Here is a 22,657-nt window from a genome sequence, read left to right as displayed (position 1 = left end):
TTCTCTACTGAGTCAGTCCTGCGTCATTCTGCGTGGCTCTATGCAACTCTGGTCCCTCTCTGTGTCATCCCTGCGTCTCTCTAATTTGCGTCTCCCTCTGCGTTGTCTCTCAGAGTCCTGCGTCACTTTTTCTGAGCTCCCTGACTGCTGCTAATTCCCCCTCTTCCTCCACCCTGCAACTCTCCTTCTGAAATCGATGTCTTTATCTTTGAGAATCGATTTTCCTTGAGATACTGAGTATCTGTTGGTGTATCTCCAGATGACCCTCAAGTCTTCTCTTATACTTTTCCTGTTGACGAATCAACGACTGAGATTAAGTCTCTAATCAACGGCTAAGATTAAAATAGACTTGATCCTCGTCTCTTAGAAGCTTCTCATCCTTATTTTTATTAATACCCATTAATATTTTTACTATGCTAAGTTTAGACTTAGGAACCCATTAAAAATATTAATTATTTTAATAACTCCTCATCTGGATAGAATTTCTCAAAACGATTTCTGGCTCTTGGAGATCTCATGTGCCTTAGCTTCTCCACCAATTTTCATGGCTAGAAGACATCTGATGCTGCCACAAATCAACAACCTCCTAGAGGCAAGACGCTGGCCCAAGCAGGGGTCGTGTTGGGATTTTCGCAGTGCTTACTGGAGTTAGGCCACTCAGTGGATCAATTGTGACTTGGAGAACGAGGTAGACCCTTGTATGTATTTCTTGCTGCCGAGATTTCTCTGAAAGGTTAGCCGGTGTGAGAGGCACCTGTTGTACTCAAATTCTGCTTGCTTAGAAATACAAACCCTCTATATGCTGCACCGGTTTTCCCAAGTTGGGTTTTTTCGGGGACGTGTTGTCCAAAAATAACAGTGTCCCTTGTGTGTTTGTCTCATATATTTTCAATTTATGATCTGTATGTCAGTGTAGTTTGCTATAGTGTTTTTCATCACTGTTTATAAATTAAATAACTTGTTGAATGTAATAACAAGTAGATGGTAAACCAGTTATTGCAGTAGGATTTCTAATGTGTAGATTCAGAATTTTTCACACAACCCTCGAATGATGATTTTAAAATGCTACTACATCACACTTGGCACCTTGTAGCATCAACACTTGGCATTTGGAGCACTCTTCATGCATGACGTCAGCGCTAGAAGACTAATGGCTCACATGTGTGGGCTTACTTTTGCATTTTAGGTTAAAGATAGTTTGTAGACTTGGAACCCAAGGCATTTTTATGATTTGACTTGTTATTAGGGGCTTGTAGGCTAATTATTAGAACTTATCCTCATATAAATATAGGAGAAGATCATTGATTATCATCATCATCTCTTGGACTATTTCAACCCTCCTTAAAGAGATTTCGATCTTCTTGTTTCCTGGTGAAGATGTGATCTATGTAGTATTCTTGTTCATTGGAACTACTTTCTTGACTTTGGAGAAGATGTCTTGGATTAATAAATGATTGTTCGTGCATATTGTCTTGTAAGTGAGCTTATTTATTGAAAATTTCCAATTTTATGTCTAATGTATGGAATAAATTGATGATTTAGGGATTTTGGTTGTGCCCTAATTGGTTTAAAATCAATTACATAAAATATAGTTCTCATTATTGTATGCATTACTCATGTATGATATATGTATGGCAATCCTCTTGGTGATTCTTGATTATAGCTCTCCCAACTGACCTTGATCCCTTACAAAGGCAGTAGTTAGGGTTTGTGCAAGGGCATCAGACATCCTTACTCCTTTGCAAGTTATAGCTTATCTAAAGAATCCATAGACTCCATCCACCCAAGGACTAGGCATTGGCCTTGTCTAGTTGTTGATGAAGTCATCTTTTACCTTCAAATGAAATTTCTCTCCCTCTTTCTCTAATTCAACCCTCTTAAGGCCAAACAACCCAATCAGGGCTTAGTGGGAATTAGCTAGGAAGGGGAATTTTTGGTCTTGAATAGTTTCAATATCAAGGGTTGTAGTGGTTGCCTCAAAATCGTTCCTCTTGGTGGCCATTCTTTCTATTTCCATCCACATTTTCTCTTGCCCTATTTATTTGCCCTAGGATAAAACCCTAGTTTGGTTATAACTTCAACTTGAGGGCTTGTTGAAGGTTTCATGTGCCTTTGCCTTTTGCTGATACTCATCACTGGAAACCTTACCTTTACACCTTGACCTTGGGTTGTTCCCTTTTCCACACTATTATTCAAACCCTAGGTTTTGCATGCCCTATCTTTGGCTTGTCTGAGGAAAGCACATTGCCTCTTCTTCATCGCTTGAGCCTCGTCCTTAAGTTGAGCCCTCCCTTAGAAGCCTTTTAGTAACCTTATACCTTTAAGCATAGAACATCTTTGAAGTGACCTATCTATCGAGACTCCTCCCATTGGTGAAAATCCATAAAGAGCATGGGTAGTATTGTGGTGATAGTGGGCTACTACCTTATTGTTGTCACTTGGTCTGGTGATTGCCTTGTAGGGCGTCTCTCCACAAGGCTTGCTAGATTTTGTGGCAACAAGTACCCTTGCTGAAATGAGGGGTAACAGATACTTAAACTCCAACTTACTTTATATAATTCATGTTTTATTGTTTTTCTTCATGCAAGTATATAATTATGTTTTTATTTGTATTTTTTATTTGGAGGATTTGAGCTATTGTTTGGATTGATATAAATTTTATTTGTGAGCAACCCTTTTCTATTGACTTTGAATATATTTGGTTTTATATATGTCACACTTTCTTGAAAAATTTCATTGTTCTTATAAATATATCTATTGTTTTTTTCATATGATATAATGTGTGCCTTTTGTGTTTAGATGACATTATTGTAACTGGCATTCTCTTTGCAAAGTGGCGACCCTTGTACAAAGATGTTCGATGTGACCTTGATCTAGTATTGCTTGCGAATCACATAAGGTGAATCTGATGACCTACTTTTGATTTTATTTGGTGTTTCTGTAGGTTTATATATGAATTTTGTCTTAGTGTACAAAATTAAAATACAATTAACAAAATCTTCCTTTGCTTTTGTTTCTCTTGTTCACTCCTTTGTTGATGTTTATTCCTATATGTGCCTACACAATGGGTTGCTTTTTTGCAATATGGATGTGATTCGTAAATTGCCATGGATATTCCACTGGACAGTGCCTCACAATAGATTTGATTAAATTATGCTTAAAATGTGATAAATACGTTATGCGGTTTGTTTCCTTAGATTTTTGGATCTATAAATTACTGTTTATTTCATATGCATGCGAATTATAATTATGCAAGAAATAGAGAATAATGAAATAAAACTCAAAAACCACAAATTAACACAAGATATAACTTGGGGAACCCTTTCAGGAGAAAACCCAATTGAAAGGTGAGGCTGCTCTACTCTCTTTCTCAGAGTGGAAAATGGATTCAAGTACAAAGAAGTGAGGCCTATGGCTCATGGGCTGCTACAATGCACAAATCCTTTCTATTTGATCTCTCCCTATCCAATCTCTGACTACTTTAGTCATCTTTGGAACAAAATGCCTTGAATAGAATGGGACCCATTTTCCTCTTAGTGGCCTTCTTATAACAAAGCTCGATAGCCTACCATTGGTTAGTTATGACTCCAACTCTTAACTAGAGTTACAGTATTGACTCTTCTAGAGTCTTTTTCATCATGATCACATGGCTAGCTCCTTTTCCATTAATAGTGGGGCTTACGTGGCATCCGCTCGAATTATGGTGGTTTGTGTTGGAAAACGTAACTAGTTTCGGTCTTCATAATTACCTTTGTACTTATGACATTGCATATTTTTGTAAAAGGAAGAAAAATAATTTATTATTTTAAGCATGTGTTTCATGGTCAAATCGATTTGTCTTCTAGGTCAAGCATGTTCTTCATGCTTCTAGGGTTTGTTAAGTCAAAAGAGTATTTTTTACAAGTTTTGAAGTCAAGTCCCATTTGGACTTTGAAAAGAAAATGTAAATAAAAATTTATTGAGTTAAAATGTCATTATTATCCCTCCAAGACCATGTTAGCATTGCCTCTTTAAGTCGACCCAGGTTGGGGTAATTTGACCTCCTCAGATGTGTATATCTAAGAGCAAGTTCAATCTCTTGAAAATGAGGAAAATCAAGCAAAATGGACAAGGAAGGAAGTCAAAGCCAAGGAGAGAGAAAGCAAGGTAAAATCAAAATCAAATCGGCCCTAAAAACTCCCACATGTGTGAAAATTTCAGAATTGCAGGGGGCCGAAATTGCAGACCTAGTTGCATGTCTGAAAATCTGTTGCAGGGAGGCCAAAACTTCTGTTGCAGGGGCCGAAGTTTGACCTGCTTTGGAAGGGTTTGTCTATCGTTGACTTGAGGAGACTTTGACTTGTTGGAAAAGATTAGAAGGAGGGATGACTTGGGGCTTGTGAGTGGACTTGGTCTTGGCATTTGGCTCTTGGATTTCTAATTTGATCTCCTATAAGAAGAGAAGAGATTTTTTCTGAATTTTCCCTTTGGAGGGGTTTTGCCCTGGCTTGCTGTTGAAATAGGTAACTAGGTTTGGTCTTCACAAGTATGAAATGTACTCTTGATTCTTGTATATTGTAAAAAGAAAGAAAAATATTATTATTTTGTAGCATGGGTTTCATGCTCAAGGTGAATTTTATTTATAGGTGAAGCACCCATTGAGTTCTTCTAGGGTTTGCATAGAGTCAACAAGTCAATAGAGTCATTGTCATATACGAAAGACCCCCTTGGGCATCTTGTAATAAGTCAAAAGAATTTATTTGAGTCAAAATTGTGTCAAAAGACCCTCCAAGGTCAAATCGGCCTTCAAGAGTTCAAGTCAACCTCATGGAGGCAATTCAGATGCTTAGGAAGCCTATATATAAGAGGCATTCAACCTTATTTGAAACACATATCCAAGACATTCGTTCAAGCAAGAGAAACAGTTTGATTATAAGGAGAAGAAATCTAAGAAGCAAGTGAAGTTCAAGAAAGAAGCTGAAATTAATGTTTTTGTCTCTCTCTCTCTCTCTCTCTCTCTTTCACGTGTAGAGATGCTGTCAAGATCGAAGTGAAGCTACTAAGGACGAAGTGAAGCTGCATCAAGGTTGAAGCTGGGAAGCTGCATCAAGGTTGACGCTGGGAAGTTGCATCAAGGTCAAAGTTGAAAAGCTGCATCAAGGTCGAAGTTGTGACGCTTCATGAAGGTCGAAGCTATGAAGCTGCTAGGTCGAAATTGCTGACGCTGCTAGGTCGAAGTTGCAGAAATTGTTGTTGGGGTCAAAGTTGCTGGAGAAGTCGCTGGAAGGTTGAAGTTTGTTACTGGATGCTGTGTAAGGAAAGCTCATCAAGAAGGAAGTTCGACATGGTCTTGGATGGGTCTTTGTCAAGGATGTCAGGTCTTCGAATTCCTCATTTGAAGATTCTATAAGAAGAGAAGAATTTTTAGGGTTCTCCTTTCAAGAGGAGAGGTTTTGGCCTTGACTAACAATCTATATTTTGTGTCCTCTTGTCTCATTGATCTTCATTGTTTGGTAATTGTTTGATGATCAAAGAACACTATAATAATCAATACAAGAAGAAGTTAACTACAAGTACATCAAGTTAAGTAAAAGAACATCAAAAGTAGTTATCAAAGTAAGAGAAATCACCCTAATCTAGCTGCCCTAGATTTCTCAACATGGTATTAGAGCTAAGGTGACAACAACAAAGAACATGCAACTTGAAGATCATCCAATTGAAGAAGGATACATAAGGGTTGAGCACAAGGAGAGCATCAAGGAAAAAAAAAGGCATCAAGGAGAAGGATCACATTATCTCAACTCTTGGAAGAGGAAGAAGACCTCAAAGACCTTACCTCCATTCAAAAAGGATTCTACACTTGAAGCATTCTTGGGAAGCTTACACATTCTACAATCATCAACCAAAGGAAGCAAGAAAGAACAATTCATCATCAAAGTGATCTCCCTCACATTGAAGAAAGGATTACATCCTTGACGAAGATCACCTCTCTCCATCTTAAAGAAGAAGCATTGTCTTTTAAAGAAGGAAGATCATTAAGCAATCATCGTCTAGGAGGCATCTTCAATTATCATCAACGAAGGAAGAGTAGAAGTCAACATCATCAAGAAAGCATCGATTTGAAGATATCATCATCAAAAGGAGCATCTTCATTTGACAAGTAAGTATTCTGTATTTTTATGTCTCAATCTACAATGACTTCCTTTTGCAAGGAGAACAATAAACTTGTTAGGTCATCGAATTACCTTGCATGGAAGAAGAGAATATATTTGATCCTCAGAAAATGTAGTTAGTGAATATGTCACAGGATCAATCTCCAAACCTTCTCAAGAGCAATCTGAAGCACTTTCAAAGTGCATGAAAGGAGAAATAAGGGCTCAAAGAATCCTTATTGAGTCAATCAAGGATTCTGTCATCCCTTATCTAGCAAAGTTGAAGACATCGAAAGAAATCTATGAAACGCTGGTAGAATTGTTCTCTGTAAGCACTGCAGGAGAAATGATATCGTTGAGAACCAAATTATACAAGATGAAGGTGTGAAAATTCCTGAATCTAACACATCATAAACCCCTACTGCAATAACTGGTTTACAATCTCCTACTTGCTCTTTACATTAACAAGTTATTTAATTGCATAAACATCGAAGTAAACACTATTGCAGCCTTCACAAATATACAAATCATGCACTGAAGTAAACAGAGACAATAACACAAGGGACACCGTTATTTTTGGACAATCGTCCCCAGAAAAGCCCACTTCGGGGAAACCGGTGCAGCATATAGAGGGTTTGTATTATTAAGCAGATTCGTGAATACAACTAGGGTGCTAGAAATGGTTCACCCAACAGAAAATCTAGGCAGTAGTGCCTCTATCTGGAGACAAATATTTCGGCAAATCAACAACCAGATGATTAAACCCCACAACGACTCCGGCTGTTCCCTATGCTGGACAACAAAAGTTGCTCCAAGCACTGCTCAGGAAGTGCGTCACTCCTCCAGTAGCTGCGTCACCCTATCACAGCTCAGAATCTGCTGATTTGCTCTCAGTCTGCCCCACAGAATCTCCCAGCGTTGCCTCTGAAGCCCTCTATGAATTCTGCTTCAGCCTCTACGACTTCTACGTCAGCCTCTACGGCTTCTACGTCAGCCTCTACGGCTTCTGCGTCAGCCTTTAAAGCCCTCTGCGGCCTCGGCGTCAGCTCCTACGGCCTCGGCGTCAACCCTTCTAGGGCCTACGTTATCTCTCCCGACACTTCTCTGCCTCTCTGCTATCTATTCTTCAGCCTCGGATGGAAATCCCTTGCTGAACTGCCCCTCACTGCAATTGATCACTAACTTGATTTCCTTAACAAACCTCGCCCCAGAAAATCGAATTCGTGATCTCTCTTGGTGTGTCTCCAACTGACCCTCAAGCCTCCTCTTATACTTTTCCTGTTGACAATTCAACAACTGATATTAAGTCTCTAATCAACGGCTAAGATTAGAACTGGCTTGATCCTCATCATTTAGAACTTTCTCACCCATATTATATTAATACTCATTAATATTTTTATTTTCCTAAGTTTAGACTTAGGAACCCATTAAAAATATTAATTATTTTAATATCTCTTCATCCGGGTGGAATTTCTCCAAATGATTTTTGGGTCTTGGAGTTTTCATGCGCCTTAGCCTCTCCACCAAATTTCATGGCTAGAGCACATCCAATGCTACCCAAAAATCAACACTCCCTCTTAGCGAGGAATGTGCTCTAGCAATGCTTCACCATAGAAGCATCACACTGATCCTCCGCATTGGTCCTCTGTGCTGATGCTTGGCCTGCTGCCCCACATCCACTGCACTACTACTTCCCGTATTGCTGCCCATGAAACTGCCACTGCCACTGCTACATTTGTATTGCAACTCCCTCTCAACACGCTGCCCATAGCACTGCCACTGCTAACTATTGCATTACAACTCAGTTACCGAGAATTAAGTATCTGACTTCACCCAAACACTGACATCCTGGTTAGTTTGGAAGCCTCGTGATGCTGAAGCTACCTTTGCTGCCACTGCGTTGCTGCAACCTTTTCTGTGCCTCTCGCACTGCTGCACGCAACCTCCACTGCGATGCTACAAACTTTTGCACTCTGCACTCTAGCACTGCCTTGTCGCTCCGTCACACCTTGCTCCACCCGACACCTGTCGTCATGCTACTGTTTTTAAGGGCTCTCGTAGCCGGATGTGATCCAAGATTTTGGGTACCTCAAGGATCCTGCCCTCTTCTTTTGTCCTCTCGACTACAGGTCTATGTCTCCCCACCTCTGCTCTAGAGGCGCATGAGCACTCATGGCACAATCGTCATCAGTCTCGACATCCTTCTCCGCCTTTGCTGGAGCTGCCTTTGAGTCAGAAGCTTCTCCCTTGCCTTTCTTCCTGGGGCACTGAGATGCATAATGTCACAACTCTCGACAGTTGAAACACTTGACCTTGGAGATGTCTTTCTTCTTACTCTTCTGAACCCCCTGCTGTCCCGCTGATGCTAGAGCTGCATCCTCCTCCTCTTTCTTGATTCGAACTCCCTTACCACTACTCCTCGCCTTGGTCAATCTCCTGAGCTTTTCCTGTCGAAGAGCTGCCCACATCTCCTCCCAACCGGGGAGAGTCGCTTTGCCCAAAATGTTTTGGACAAACGTTTCCTAGTCCTCGAAGACTACATTTAGAGCAGTCTTGACCATGAACTCTGGATCCAGTGTGGACCCTACGGAAGTAAACTGGTTGCGAATTCCTTGCAACTTGAGAAGGAACGAATCTATCTCCTCTCCTTTCTGTATCTGATATGACCTTAGTTGATTTTTCAATAACATCTTCTGCTGCACGCAAGAGCCCTGGTATAAGGTGGTCAATGTTTGCCACATCTCCCTTGCTGTGTTATTCTCAGCAATATGTGGTGTTGTCGCACAGAATGTCTAGGCACCGCGACAATGCTCAGATCAGGAGCTGTCACCCTGATCTCCAATCTCTTCGTTGAGGCTGTCTCCCTACAGCAGGCTAAAGGGGGTAGACCCTATGGAAAAGTGGAATGAAGAAGAACTAGTTGGGAACCAACCAGTTCGTGAGACACAGTGAAGCGATCAAATACTTGATTAAGATTTAACAAGACTTATAGGATTTGATTAGATTTTAAATGATTGATACCAGTGCCTTATGGAGTCAACGATCTTGCTAGGGAAATTAAGACTAAGTAATCGATTAGCAACTGCTGCTTAGATGAATGACTATTTTATATGAAGTGCAGATCCTAAAACTAATGTGAGATGCAAGAATCTTGGTTAATTTTAGGTAAATGCCTATTTAAATGTGAACCCTTCAATCCTTTCTGTGTTGAGCCTAATTTCGTAGTAATTGGCAGATAGAAGATCAGGAGAAGCACATTAAGGTGTGATTAACGATACCTCTCCTGAAATTCTAACATACCCGGTGCCTTCGGCGCTGCAGAGAACTGTGGCTCTGATTGCAAGGTCACCGTTTTAAGTACTATTAAAACAAGCTTCTCAAGAAAAGACGGATGGAGATCTATCTATCTATCGACCAAGCTTATGCTTGGAAGTAAATTTTATCTATGCAAAGTTAACTTATATGCAAATGCACCGGAAGATGAGATGAAGTTAGACTCGAGAATGGAAAAACACTTATGCCGCAAAAGCCCTCAATTACCCAAATGAAATGCTCGTCTTTTTTTAGATGAAGACTTAGAAAATAAACTCTTGAAGATACTATAGTTAAAACACCAGCTTATTTCAAATCTTCTTGATACAATCTAGCTCAAAGAACAAAAACAACTTTGCAATTCGATATCAATGTCAACAGATGCTCAAAAAAATACTCAGTTTATGAAACAAAGGATATGCATTTTATCCCAATTTCATGACAGAGTACTTAGTTTTCAAAAATTAATTTTTAGGATAGCCGTAAGAAAAACTTTATGACAGCAGCAATATGACAATGAAAATAGTAAGCTATCAATGATATCTTTATGCCAAAAATTTACCGAAAATTTTCCAAACTTGCCCACATGAATTATAATTTTTTTTAAGCCTGTTATGATGTGATTTCCGGAATTATATTAGATCTGATATACTTATTACAATCAGCAGTTAAAACATGAAATAAGCCTAATAATGAATGCCCAACTCAAGAAATTAATTCCTTAATGTATTAGACAACTTAGGAACTGATTTTAGGCTAACCCACATGAAATTTTTCCACTGTTATATTTCAGACTTCAGAAACAGAATTATTCAGAGATAACAATGACCCAAAATGTAAATCTAGGCCAAATTCTCGATGCACATCAAACATAAATGTCTTATTAATGTATTTAGCAATTTTTTTTAGTTAATTTCAAACCACTTAGATGTGTTTTTCACCACTATTAGAAAGGTATATGACTGCTGTAGAAACATTGAGGAAAACGATGGTTTAGATATCAAACCCTTATGCCCTAGGCCTTGAAGATCACTTGCCCAAGTTGCCAAAAAAATTTCAATACCTGAAACACAAATTCTTACCAAATTTTCTGCAAAAACCCACTAATGATTAGCTTCAGAAAATCAAATATTCAAATAAGAAATGGAGCAAGGGAATCTAGCGCCAATGAGAGCTAGCACTAGGCCCAATAGAACTAGCGTTGGGCTAGCAGAAGGCAGATCTGGGCTTATGAACCCCAAAACTTGAAACCCTTGTTCTGAAAAAATTATTTTGCTTCAGATTTTCAGATTTATTGCAAAATCTTTAATGGCTGGCCTTGTAAACAGATTTGGGATAAGATATTGCCCTCTAGGGCCTAGATCTGTCTCAAAACCCCCAGATATGCTTGAAAAATCTCAGATCTGAAGATTTACTTGGTTGATTTCTCAGATCTATTCCTGCAAACAATCTTTGAGCCCAGATCTTGCCCTCCAGGGTCTAGATCTAGCTCAGATCTGAAGCTTTCTTGGCTGATTTCTCAGATCTATTTCTGCACTACTGAAAAGAGAAAAACCCAATACCCCATATGTACAAAAATAAAGAAAATCCCAAAAACCCAAGTGTTAAAATTCAAAATTATGTTACAAAATTTCAGATTTACACAAGTAAATAACAGATCTATACAAATAATTTACAGATCTATCAGATCTGAGGAGTATGAGTCGAACTCTGCTCCTAGATCTGATAATCTAAGGCTCTTAATAGTAAGATCTATCAAAATTTCCACAAAATATTTAAAAGATTTTGAAATTTTAGAGAGGTACTAGCCCAAAAACACCCTGCAGAAAAAAGATTATTGTTAGATAAATCCTGAAGCTTATATGAAGTAGGCTCTTCAGAAAATATGTGTTGAGAGTTGGCTGGTCCAACCGAAGACTATCCCCAAACGCTCAATGAGAACTTGAGAGATCTTCTGCAAACACTAGATCAACCATCAAATCAAGTAGAGAAATAGAAATCCAATAAATTTTTGAAGAAATAGAGATACCTGCTATTTCAATCAAAATTAAAAATGTTACCCTAGATCCAACAAACTGAATAAGATACCTGTATTTAGATTATTCTAAGAGAGCTATTGATTGATAGTTTTCACATAATATTAAGCAGAAATTAAAACAATGTTACCATAAATTCATGAAGAGGAACACTACAGCACGTTGAAACCCCAAAGACTTTTGCATTAATTCAAAAAAGTATACAAGAGAGCTTGAGAGCTTAGTACACGATCAAAAGATCGGATGATCTCAACTGACAATTGACCTCCTATTTAAAGATAAATCTTCCAACGGCTAGTTTGAGTGATCCTTGTCAAAGTAATCTCGACCGTTGATGAGGATCAAAATTTCTTTTAATCTCATCCGTTGAAATTTTAATTATTGATGAAATTTCGAATTTTTGAATTAAATGCATTTTAATTAATTCAAAAATTAAAATTTTGAATTAATTTTCTCAAAATTTTGATTTTGATTTAACCTCAGTGACCAAAGGCTTAAAATTTAGCAAAAATAATCAATTAACTTTAGTCCATGGACCTCTTAAAATTTAATTTTTAAAGGATCCACGAATTTTGCCTTTGGAAAATTTAAATTTACCTAGGACCTATAATTAATTAAATTTCTGGCTTAGGATTTTAATTAATTTTGGCTAGAAAATTTAATTAATTAACCTATGATGGGATTAATTATTTTTCTAACCCTCAAGACACTTTACATCATGATATTTACTTTTTTTACATCTCGAGGGGGAAAACCCATTTGCAAAAGACACTCACAAACTACCTAGTTCTGCGACAACAAAATATAATCTAGCAGATCAAACAATTTGTAATAAAATAACCTAACCAAATAGTTAGGATTATTCCCAAATCACTTTTACACAGAATCGGTCTATAACACTAGGACTCACCTAAGATCCTAGTGACAAAATTCATTCTGGCTTTGGGGTAAGGCTGAAGGAAAACTCTGTTGACCATCCGAAAATGGATCGGTGAGACAAAAAAGCTCCCGGAATGTAGATCGTTACCAGAAAAATAGGTTTACTTAGGCAATTACATGACACAGATCTGCTGAGATTATTTATATCATATACATGCAGAATGGGTTTACATTATAACATGACAATCAGGTTGATGATAATAGGTGCTATCCCTTTTGTGAAAAAGGGGGTGTACTGCTATGGGTCGTTGACATGTAGTGGTCAACATCTGGCTCTACTTGGGGACATGTTGCTACAATGGAGGAATGCGAGAATCCAGAATCTGCATCCACGCAACACAATATGACATAAGTAGCGTCCATCCAAAAATCATCATATAACATTAAGCACAGGAAAAATATAAGCTCTTCATTTATTAACTAGTTTAACAACATGAAAAACACAAATCTAACTACAAAATGAAATACTGAAACAACGGGGCATAAGGTTAGAAATACAATACAAGGATGCCCCATGGCATCAGATGCGTTCAATATAGTGTATACTGAGCATTTGCCTGCTTTCAGGCATATCTGTTCGCTGTTTCTCGGATGTGCCATCTCCAATTCTTCACACAGTAGGACTTTTTCCTATTCGAAAATCAAGCTGTTCGTGACCATTTGATGCATCAAATCGCTTTCTCGTTCTCTTTCTGTTGCGCTTTTTCTTTGTGGCAGGTTGTATCACTGATGACGTGGAACATTCTGCTTCAAAATTCTCAAATAAAGTATGTAAGATATGCATGACATGTTTTTCTTCATTCTACATCTGCTCTGTCAAGGATGATGGATTAGTCGCACAGGTATCATGAGTTATAACTTGACCCTTTTTTATTTCTTCTTCGATCATGTCATTCATAGTTAAATCTTCGTTAATGGAGTTAGCCTCTTTCTCGGGATATTCACAACAAGACGGGACTTGTGATTTCCTCTCTTCCAGCCTTTTATGTAATGAACCCATTTCTCTGGCATGCCTTACTATTAACTTCGCTTGATTGAGTTCAGTTTTCACGAATCTTTCTTGTAGAGTGACATGATTAGCTTGCGTAGCCTTTATTTGATCCCGAATAATGGACATCTGATTAGAATGATTAACTTCCATTATTTTAAAATCTGTTCTCGATGATATGTATTCCATTTGTATTTATGACACATGGTACCTACTTTTTTGCTATGGCCAATAATTTATTTTGAAGAGATATTTGACCAGCTTCCATGTCCTTTATAATTTTATAATTTTTTGCTTTCATGCCCATGAAACAATTTTGCATATAGTTTATTTCTTTCTTATGATTTCCCTATTGATTATTATAATCGAATCTCATGATGGTTATTTCTTCATCCATAGTTGACAACTTGTTCTAAATCGCACTTAATTCTTCTTGATAACTTGCTTCCATGGCAGTCACTTGATTGATTGAATTCCATGATCGTCATATTTTCCTCTAGGGCTAATAACTTGTTTTGCATAGAATTAATTTTCCTGTCATGATTAGCTTTCATGGTTTCCATTTCCTTAGCATGCTGACTTTGCATGTCGGTTAAATGATCAGAGTGTTTAACTTTCATGATTTCCATCTCCTTATCATGTTTTTCCAGGTGGGTGTATAAAGTTCTCATATCCTTGACGTAATCAGTTACAATTTTTTCTTGATTAAGCTCCATATTTTTTACCAGCCGCATTAGTTCTTCTATAATTTGCTTATCATTTTCCCTTTCATTGTCGACACTGATTTGACAACTTGTCCCTGTTTTCCCATTGTCATGGATTTGATCTGCAACGGTACAAGTGGATGGCACATTCTGATATGGAGAATTGTCTTGAAATTTTTTATCGACAGTTGGATCCTTCACAAGATCACTTTCATTCTGTTGCATAATTTTAGAGGCACAAGGCGAGCTACCTTGATCACCATATCTATCTTTAAAAGCATTGACGATGTCTTGTAAAGAAGCGAAAGAATCTTTAGGACAATTATTAAACCAATGCAAAGCATCACCCTCTAAAGAAAAGACAAATAGATGCATTTTTACATCTTCATGATCATATTGGGGAGAACTACAATATATGAGCATTGTATGAGTAAACCTGCATAGATGCTTTCTAACAGCGACTGAATCACCACCCGATAACAAAGACAATTTATTAATGGCCACTTCCGGAATATGATGGAGAACATCAGTAAAATGACACGGGGTAAACGAATCATCCATGATGAATTGCCTGAAGGAATAATGAGGGACCAAATGGATGATAGAGAGAGACCCCTGTTCAAGAAAATCAAGAGATCCACAAGAAGCGAGCTTCTAGTAGAAATTATTGTAAGAAATGAAAGAAGTGGAGTCGCCACTTGAACATGAATCTAACTCTAGGATCCAAAAGACAACAAACAATCGGATATAAGGGAGGGCTTCTTGTCTGAGAAATAATAAATGGAAGAAGTGGAGTCGCCACCCAAACAAGAAACGAACCGAAATGTCCAGGTGCTAAAGGTGCAGATGAAACGATTAATGAGATGACGAAAGATAGGGCGATGAAAAGATCAAATGACGCCAGGAAATGTTGTGCCGCTTGACAGGCTAATGAATGGCGGAAAAGATGAGATGATTAAAACGATGTCGAAGAAACCAAGGACATAAAAAACTCTGTCCCCGATGGAAATGCCAAGGAGTGTTGACTTTGCCGGCTCGAATGAGAGATGAGAAAGATGAAAGATGAATGTCGTAAAGCCAAGGCCCAATAAATTGGTCCCCGACAACGGCGCCAAAAAATGTTGTCGTTGCCGGCCCAAATGAAAAGATGAGAAATGAGAAGAATGATGAGGAAATATCGTTGAAAGGCCGAGAATAAAATATCATCGGCAACAGCGCCAAAAAATGTTGTCGTTGCCGGCTCAAATGAAAAGATGAGAGAGAAAAATGATGAGGAAATGTCGTTGAAACGCTGAGAATAAAATATCCCGACAACAGCGCCAAAAAATGTTGGCGTTGCCGGTAAAAATGATAAAGAATGATGATATGAGGAGAATGAAGATAAAATGTCGTTGAAGCATCGAGAATAAAATATCTTCAGCAAGGACGCCAAAAAATGTTGTTGCACAGAATGTCTAGGCATCGCGACAACGCTCAGATCTGGGGCTGTCACCTTGATCCCCAATCTCTCCTTTTAAGCTGTCTCCCTACAACAGGCTAAGGAGTGTAGATCCTATGGAAAATTGGAATGAAGAAGAACTAGTTGGGAACCAGCCAGTTCGGGAGACACAGTGAAGTGATCAAGTACTTGATTAAGATTTAGCAAGACTTATAGGATTTGACTAGATGTTAAACTATTGATACCAGTGCCTTATGGAGTCAACGATCTTGGAAATTAAAACCAAGTAATCAATTAGCAACTGCTGCTTACATGAATGACTATTTTATATGAAATGTAGATCCTAAAACTAATGTGAAATGCAAGAATCTTGGTTAATTTTAGTTAAATGCCTATTTAAATGTGAACCCTTCAATCCTTTCTGTGTTGAGCCTGATTTCGTAGTGATTGGCAGAGGGAAGATCAAGGGAAACACACTAAAGTGTGATTAACGATACTTCTCCTGAAATTCTAACATACTTGGTGCCTCCAACGTTGTAGAGAACTGTGGCTCTGACGACTGCAAGGTCACCGTTTTAAGTACTATTAAAACCAATGTTCCACCAAGACTCCGGTGCGGGGAGACGCGGGTGCGGGGAGACGCACAGGGGGGACGTGTGGGAGTACCCTCAAATTTTAGGGAAATTTCGGGGGTGCGGGGAGTCGTCGAGGTATATATATATATATATATATAAATTCAAGTTCATATTCATTGTTCACTGTTCAATAATGAAAGCATAAAAATATTAAATAGACAATTGAAATTTGAATCATTGATCCATCCTCATCATTCATTTTGATACATACATCATTCATATGACATACTCAAGTGACAAGTCTCATTATTGAATTAATTATTATTCATACATACCATGAGATTCGAAAAACAAAAATAAAAATCAATAATAAAATATTCAAATACATTGATCGATATCATTCATCATTCAATGGTTCATCATTCTACAATCTACATTGATTTAAAAACTAAATTCATCATTCATCATTCTAGAATCTAAATTGAAAGCAAAACATACTAGTATATTTTAAAAGTTTGAACACTAAATTTATATAGTTTTAATTTTAATTATTTTTTAGACTTTTAAGTTTTAGTTATTTAGATTTAATTTTAGTTTAAAAAAAAAAATTAATGGTTTTGATTTTTGAATGTTTGATTTTGAATTTTTAATTTTAATGTCTTATTAGACAAATTTAAAGGGGGACGCCCAGGCGCACCCTTTTTGGGGAGTCTAGACTCCCACACTGAAGGGGGACGCCCAGAAGCACCCTTTTTGGGGAGTCTAGACTCCCACACTGAAGGGGGACGTCCAGAAGCACCCTTTTTGGGGAGTCTAGACTCCCACACTGGGGAAACGCACCCCCTTGCGTCTCCCCGAGACTCCCCAAAAAGGGTGCGTGGGGAAACGCACCCCCAAGAGACTGCCCGTCCCGGGTGCGTGGGGTGCGAGGGGTGTGTGCACCCGACCATGGGGGACGCGTCCCCGTGGAACACTGATTAAAACAGACTTTTCAAGAAAAAACGGATGGAGATCTATATGTCTATCGACCAAGCTTATTCTTGGAAGTAAATTTTATTTATGCAAAGTTAACTTATATGCAAATGCACCAGAAGATGAAATGAAGTTAGACTCGAGAATGGGAAAACACTTATGCCGCAAAAGCCCTCAATTACCTAAATGAAATGCTCGCCTTCTTTTAGATGAAGACTTAGAAAAGAAACTCTTGAAGATACTATAGTTAAAACACCAGCTTATTTCAGATCTTCTTGATACAATTTAGCTCCAAGAGAACAAAAACAACTTTGCAATTCGATATCAATGTCAACACATGCTAAAAAAAAATACTCAGTTTATAAAACAAAGGATATGCATTTTATCACAATTTCATGACAAAGTACTTAATTTTCAAAAATTATTTTTTAGGACAACAGTAAGAAAAACTTTATGACAGCAGGAATATGACATTGAAACTAGTAAGCTATCAATGATATCTATATGCCAAAAATTTACCGAAATTTTTCCAAACTTGGCCACATGAATTATAAAAAACTTTCAGCCTGTTATGATGTGATTTCCGGAATCATATCAGATCTGATATACGTATTACAACCAGCAATTAAAACATGAAATAAGCCTAATGATGAATGTCCAACTCAAGAAATTAATTCCTTAATGTATTAGACAACTTAGGAACTGATTTTAGGCTAACCCACATGAAATTTTTCCACTGTTATATTTTAGACTTCAGAAACAAAATTATTCAGAGATAACAGTGGCCCAAAATGTAGATCTAAGCCAAATTCTCGATGCACATCAAACATAAATGTCTTATTAATGTATTTAACAATTTTTTTAGTTAATTTCAAACCACTTAGATGTGTTTTTCACCACTATTAGAAAGGTATATGACTGTTGTAGCAAACAGTGAGGAAAAAGATGGTTTAGATATCAAACCCTTAGGCCCTAGGCCTGAAAGATCACTTGCCCAAGTTGCCAAAAAAATTTCAATACCTGAAACACAAATTCTTACCAAATTTTCTGCCAAAACCCACCAATGATTAGCTTCAGAAAATCAAATATTCAAATAAGAAATGGAGCAAGAGAATCTAGGGCTAATGAGAGCTAGCACTAGGCCCAATAGAACTAGCGTTGCGCTAGGAGAAGGCAGATCTGGGCTTAGGAGCCCCAAAACTTGAAACCCTTGTTCTGAAAAAAATTATTTTGCTTCAGATTTATTGCAAAATCTTTAATGGGTGGCCTTGTAAAAAGATTTGGGATAAGATATTGCCCTCTAGGGCCTAGATCTGTCTCAAAACCCCCAGATCTGCTTGAAAAATCTCAGATCTGAAGATTTACTTGGTTGATTTCTCAGATCTATTCCTGCAAACAATTTTTGAGCCTAGATCTTGCCCTCTAGGGTCTAGATCTAGTTCAGATTGAAGATTTTCTTGGCTGATTTCTCATATCTATTTTTGCACAAGTGAAAGGAGAAAAACCCAATACCCCATATGTACAAAAATAGAGAAAATCCTAAAAACCAAAGTGTTAAAATTCAAAATTATGTTATAAAATTTCAGATCTACACAAGTAAATAACAGATCTATACAAATAATTTGCAAATTTATACAAATAATTTACAGATCTATCAAATTTTAGGAGTATGAGCCCAACTCCGCTCCCAGATCTGATAATCTAAAGCTCTTAATAGCCAGATCTATCAAAATTTCCACAAAATATTTAAAAGATTTTGAAATTTTAGAGAGGTACTAATCCAAAAACACCATACAGAAAAAAGATTATCGTTAGATAAATCCTAAGGCTTGTATGAAGTAGGCTCTTTAGAAAATATGTGTTGCGAGTTGGCTGGTCCAACTGAAGACTATCCCCAAATGCTCAATGAGAACCTGAGAGATCTTCTGCAAACACTAGATCAAACATCAAATCAAGTAGAGAAATAGAACAACAATAAAATTTTGAAGAAATAGAGATATCTGCTACTTCAATCAAAATAAAAAAATGTTACCCTAGATCCAACAAACTGAATAAGATACCTGTATTCAGATTATTTTAAGAGAGCTATTGATTAATAGTTTTCACATAATATTAAGCAGAAATTAAAACAATGTTTCCATAAATTCATGAAGAGGAACACTACAGCATGTTGAAACCCCAAAGACTTTTGCATTAATTCAAAAAGGTATACAAGAGAGCTTGAGAGCTTAGTACACGATCAAAAGATCGGATGATCTCAACTGACAACTGACCTCCTATTTAAAGATAAATCTTCCAACGGCTAGTTCGAGTGATCCTTGTCAAAGTAATCTCGACCGTTGATGAAGATCAAAATTTCTTTTAATCTCATCTGTCAAAATTTTAATTATTGAGGAAATTTCGAATTTTTCAATTAAATGCATTTTAATTAATTCAAAAATTAAATTTTTGAATTAATTTCCTCAAAATTTTGACTTTGACTTAACCCCAGGGACCAAAGGCTTAAAATTTAGCAAAATAATCAATTAACCTTAGTCCCTAGACCTCTTAAAATTTAATTTTTAAAGGACCCACGAATTTTGCCTTTGGAAAATTTAAATTTACCTAGGACCTATAATTAATTAAATTTCTGGCTTAGGATTTTAATTAATTTTGGCCAGAAAATTTAATTAATTAACCTATGAGGGGATAAATTATTTTTCTAACCCTCAAGACACTTTACATCATGATTTTTACATTTTTTACATCTCAAGGGGGAAAACCCATTTGCAAAAGACCCTCACAGACTACCTAGTTCTGCGACACCAAAATATAATCTAGCAGATCAAGCAATTTGTAATAAAATAACCTAACCAAATAGTTAGGATTATTCCCAAATCACTTTTACACAGACTCGATCTATAACACTAGGACTCGCCTAAGATCTTGGTGACAAAATTCATTCCGGCTTTGGGATAAGGCTGAAGGAAAACTCTGCCAACCATCCGAGAATGGATCAGTGAAACAAAAATCCTCCCGGAATGTAGATCTTTACCAAAAAAATAGGTTTACTTAGGCAATTATATGACACAGATTTGTTGAGATTATTTACATCATATACATGCAGAATCTGTTTACATTATAACATGACAATTAGGCTGATGATAATAGGTGGATGACGCAGACACATCGATCAAGTGCTATCCCTTTTGCGAAAAAAGGGGGTGTACTGCTATGGGTCGTTGACACGTAGTGGTCAACATGTGGTATTACATGACACTTGACCTCGTCTAGGATCATGTATTTCGCCTTCGCCTAGGCCTTCTCATACTTCTCATTTGCATTAGGGTCAACTGAGACAACTACTGTTCTCAAGGCATAGTTCTTGATGTAATGTTTATCCAGGATTGCCAGGATCCTGGCCTTCCAGATGAAAAAATTGGAAGCCCCGTCCAGTCTGTCCTGATCCCTCAATCCATTCACTGCCATCTTTGCTTGTCTTCTCTAGACTCCCTCTGAGTTCTGATTCTCCTCTCGGAAATCCTCTGGCCAACTGTCGAATCACTCCTCTCCAATCCTCCTTTGCCGCTGCAACCCACATCTAGATTTCTTGGCTAGAAATCTGTCGAGGTAGTGATTGCCTCTACGTTGGTTTAGTCTCCTTAGACACTGTTCTGCCCTGACAGAAACATTGTCCCACGAACTCCTCAAATCGAAATCTGCTCAACTCCCTTAGCCCCAACAACTGAGGAATTTGAGCCCTTCTGGCTTTGCGCAATCACAGTGAGAGCTGGATCAGTTCCTCTTGGCCACTGCGTCAATCCTTCCTAGCTCAGATAGATGACTTGGCACTGCGTAAGTCTGATTTGCCTCCCTCTGCCTCTGCGTTGGCCTAGACAACTGACGCAGCTACTGCATGGGCTTGTCCCAGCTACTTTGTCTTCCTCTCTCAGCTTATCATGTTGACACAGGCACTATGTGAGCCTTTGCGTCACACTCTTTGCACTGCATCACTTGTCCTCTCGCCTCTTCAGCTCTAGAACAACGCTGTCTCTCGGGACAACTGCTTCTTTGCTGCAAATTCTCAGATTTTCTCGACTGGTGTCTTCAGTCGCCCCTGATTTGCAATCGCTCTGATACCATGTGAAAATTCCTGAATTTAACACAACGGAAACCCCTATTGCAATAACTAGTTTACAATCTCCTACTTTTTCTTTACATTAACAAGTTATTTAATTGCATAAACATTGAAGTAAACACTATTGCAACCTTCACAAGTATACAGATCATGCACTGAAGTAACAGAAACAATAACATAAGGGACACCGTTATTTTTGGACAATCGTTCCCGGAAAAAACGAATTTGGGAAAACCGCTGCAGCATATAGAAGTTTTGTCTTATTAAGCAGATTTGTGAATACAACTTGGGTTCCCGAAATGGCTCACCCAACAGAGAATATCCTTGGCAGTAGTACCTTTATCTGGAGACAGATATTCCGACAAATGAACAACCAGATGATTAAACCCCACAACGACTCTCACTGTTCCCTATGCTGGACATCAAAAGTTGTTCCAAGCAGTGCTCAGGAACTGTGTCACTCCTCTAGGAGCTGCGTCACCCTAACTCGGCTCAGAATCTGCTGATCTGCTCTCAGTCTGCCCCACAGAATCTCCCAACGTTGCCTCTGAAGCCCTCTACGACTTCTGCGTCCTCTGCGTCAGACCTTCTAGGGCTTACGCCGTCTCTCTCGACACTTCACTACCTCTTTGCTATGTATTCTTCAGCCTCGGATGGAAATCCCTTGCTGAACTGCCCCTCACTGCAACTGATCACTAACTCGATTTCCTCAGCGAAGCTCGCCCCAGAAAATTGAATTCTTGATCTCTCTTGGTGGTTCTCCAACTGATCCTCGAGCCTCCTCTTATACTTTTCCTGTTGACGATTCAACAGCCGAGATTAAGTCCTTAATCAACGACTAAGATTAGAACTGGCTTGATCCTCATCACTTAGAACTCTCTCACTCATATTATATTAATACTCATTAATATTTTTTTTTTTTCCTAAGTTTAGACTTAACAACCCATTAAAAATATTAATTATTTTAATATCTCTTCATCCGTGTGGAATTTCTCCAAACGATTTTTGGGTCTTGGAGATCTCATTTAGCCTTTCCACCAAATTTCACAGCTAAAGCACATCCGATGCTATCCAAAAATCAACAGAAAGTATCAAAGGAAGGAGTAGCCTCATACCTTATGAGGGTATTTCAAATAAGAGATCAACTACAAGAACTAGGAGAAATAATGTCTAATTGAGAGATGACCACTATTGTGCTTAATGCACTACCTGATGAATGGGCCAACTTTGTATCAAGTATCTATGGAAAGAAGGCAACCACCCCATTCAATGATCTATAGTCATTATGCAAGATTAAGGAAACTAGATTAAAGACGAAGAACAATGTTGGATCAAGTGAACAAACTCAAGCATTTGTAGCTATGGCAAAGAAGAAAGGAAAGTCTCAAAAAGGGTTTCAAAAAGATGACCGGCATGTCAAAGATTCGATGCTATGGATGTAATGA

At 38.0% G+C, this 22,657-nt stretch overlaps 1 protein-coding gene across 1 annotated transcript in view; it reads left to right on the top strand.

Annotated features, from left to right (window-relative positions):
* The window catches only part of MCM9 (minichromosome maintenance 9), a 429,077-nt gene that overhangs the window by 57,580 nt on the left and 348,840 nt on the right, over window positions 1–22,657 (top strand). Inside the window, exons 10-11 of the mRNA XM_089412073.1 lie at window positions 2,462–2,522; window positions 2,800–2,899. Coding sequence (XP_089268199.1) covers window positions 2,462–2,522; window positions 2,800–2,899 — 161 coding nt within the window. The remainder of the gene's footprint in view (window positions 1–2,461; window positions 2,523–2,799; window positions 2,900–22,657) is intronic.

This window comes from Pinus tabuliformis, chromosome 6 (assembly GCF_031772625.1).
Source record: "Pinus tabuliformis cultivar Carrire ecotype Pingquan chromosome 6, CPIR1, whole genome shotgun sequence".
In the NCBI taxonomy this organism is placed as follows: Eukaryota; Viridiplantae; Streptophyta; class Pinopsida; order Pinales; family Pinaceae; genus Pinus; species Pinus tabuliformis.
Note: the sequence above shows the minus strand (reverse complement) of the source record. Positions and strands in the feature narration are given on the sequence as shown.